The following is a 2,373-nucleotide window of genomic DNA, read 5'->3' on the forward strand; positions in this document are numbered from 1 at the left end:
GTTTTTTGTTTTGTGTTTTGTTCTTTGTGGGTATTTTGTTGTCTGTTCCGCTGCGCCGGTCGAGTAAAGAACACACACGGAAGGAAGCGGCGTCCGAATCCTTTCAGTGGGCCCTGGGAAACCTACTCGCCCCATGGGTTGAAGCTCTCTCAGAGGGGAGGCACGTGATGCCAGCTAAGGACGACAAAAATTTAGAGGGGAGGACGAAGCTTAGAGGGGAGAGGGGACCACTCCTGGTTCTATATGGTGAGCGTCGCTTCCGTGTCATCAATGTAGCACTTCGATGAACCCTTTGGAGGCACCAAGAGCGCCTTCTCCTCAGGACTCAGCGGTTACGCCATCTCGTCCTCCAGCTTCATGCCACAGAAACTTGCGCATCAGTGCACTATTAGCACGCTTCTTGTGTATGGAAAAATCAAAAGGAACGCGTTCTTTCTTTTTTTTTTTGGAGGAGGTGTCGTGTTGCACAAAGAGTTCCAACAGGAAGAACGGCAGTGCGGAGAAGAGCGGCACACACACACACAGACACAGACGGCACGGGGGTGGGTGTGAGAGCCAACGCCTCAATGTCCAGTGAGGGCGAAACACAGGAGCCATAACACACATGGGCGCATGTACACAACAAGATGTGGCTGCAGCAAAACAAAACAAAAAGCATACGCAGTACGTTGGACGGAGAATGTTATACCGTTTTCTTTTCACCTGGGACGGCTTTCCGGTCGAGCAATCGCCTCAAACAGGTGCTTTTTTTTCTTTCCCTGTGAAGCAATGCCGAAACGTAAAACAAATGGAATTCAGCGTCATATCTTTTTTTTTTTGGCCTTTTATCCTAATAGGCTGTGGTTGGAAACAAGAGGGGGGTGGGGGCAAGAAAGCCCCCCCCCCCACGCACACACACAGAAAAAAAAAAGCAAACATATCAACTGAGCGGCTTGTTTTGCATGAAGTTGTTGATAATGGCGGAGGCAGCAGCTGGCTGGTCCATCGGCACCATGTGCCCCGCGTTGTAGACCTGCACGAAGCTGAAGTGCAGCGGCGACGTGTCGGTAGCAACGCTGCGAATGAGGCCGGCCACGGTGCCGTCCGGTGTCGCGAATGGGACGTCGGCGGCCGCATTGAACGCGTCCTGGCCGGGCCACTGCATTGCCAGGGTCCAGTTCTTGTTGCCGATCCAGTTGCAGATGAAGTCCATGTCCCCTGCGTAGATCATCACGCGGACACCATCCTCGAGAAGAGCGGGAATGGTGTAGTTGAAGTTCTTTAACCAGTCAATGGCAAACATGAGGTTGACGGACATGTTGCATGACTCCCAGGGTTGTGGATCAGCGCCGAGGGCCTTCTGCACGTCTCCTCTGTTCATGAATTTGTCCACGCCATCAAAGTTGTAGCACAGAGTTCCCACACATTTCTTGCGAATGTCGTAGTTGTTCAGCCCTGTGGCGCTGTAGATGCCAATAATTGGATTGCACGTGACACGTCCAATCATGCACGCCGCATCGGCAATAACACCGTCGCCAGAGTCGCAAACCTCAATAAACTTCTGACACGCTGGCACCATTCCCTGCATCAGTTTGTAGCCCGCTTCATTGACACACGGCTCGCCGAGTTTCTCCTTGCACCAGTCCCATGCCATTGGCGGGTACGAGGCGTACTGGGTGTACGGGTCGGTGAGGCCGTTGCCTACGGCGAGCCCAGTCAAGCGAATATGCGGGCCCTCGTTGTTGCGGTTGCCCTGGCTGATGCGATACGCTGTCGCAGGGGCGTAATGCCCGCCGTAGCTCTCACCAACCACAAAGAAGTCATTGTTTCGCAATTCCTTGTGGGCACCGAAGAAGGCCTGCACGAAGTTGTACATGTCATTCGACACTTCCTCCTCGTTTTTGTCGGCGTCGCTGGCATTGGCGTACGAAAAGCCCACACCGGCCGGTTGGTCGATGTAAATCACATACGCCTCGTTGTTCCACGAGTAGGTGTTGTTGTAAATCTCCCCTGTCGTCTCATTCATCAAGCACGGTCCGTTTTCCACGAGTAGTGCGAGCATCGAGCTGCAGCCTGGGCCACCTGTCATCCAGAGGAGAACAGGGGCATTGGGGTTCTTGTTGCGCGGCCCGAACGCCCAATAGAAGTAGTGCTTGTCACCCGCAGAGCCGGGGATGTCGAAGTAGCCGCTCCACTGTGGCACATTCGGGTCACAAGGGCGCCAGCCTGAGCTGGTCTCGCGCAGCCGCGGCGGCATGGAGGCGTACAGTGCGTCCGCCGTTGTCGCGGCGAGTGCAGCTGCGGCGATGAGGGCGAAAATTGCAGAAAACCGAAAGCGCGTCATGGTCATTTTGATTTCTCTCCTTCCTGTGCGTAAACGTTGTGTGGGAGCCA

At 54.4% G+C, this 2,373-nt stretch overlaps 1 protein-coding gene across 1 annotated transcript; it reads right to left on the reverse strand.

Moving 5' to 3' along the window:
- Positions 1 to 919: 919 nt before the first annotated feature.
- On the reverse strand, positions 920 to 2,329 carry DQ04_00051140 (putative serine carboxypeptidase (CBP1), putative,serine peptidase, Clan SC, Family S10; the record flags this gene model as incomplete). The annotated part of the gene is made up of 1 exon (XM_009307973.1): positions 920 to 2,329. One exon carries the CDS (start codon positions 2,327 to 2,329, stop codon positions 920 to 922), a length of 1,410 nt encoding a protein of 469 aa, XP_009306248.1.
- Positions 2,330 to 2,373: the final 44 nt, after the last annotated feature.

This window comes from Trypanosoma grayi (assembly GCF_000691245.1).
Source record: "Trypanosoma grayi strain ANR4 Tgr_5_V1, whole genome shotgun sequence".
In the NCBI taxonomy this organism is placed as follows: Eukaryota; Euglenozoa; class Kinetoplastea; order Trypanosomatida; family Trypanosomatidae; genus Trypanosoma; species Trypanosoma grayi.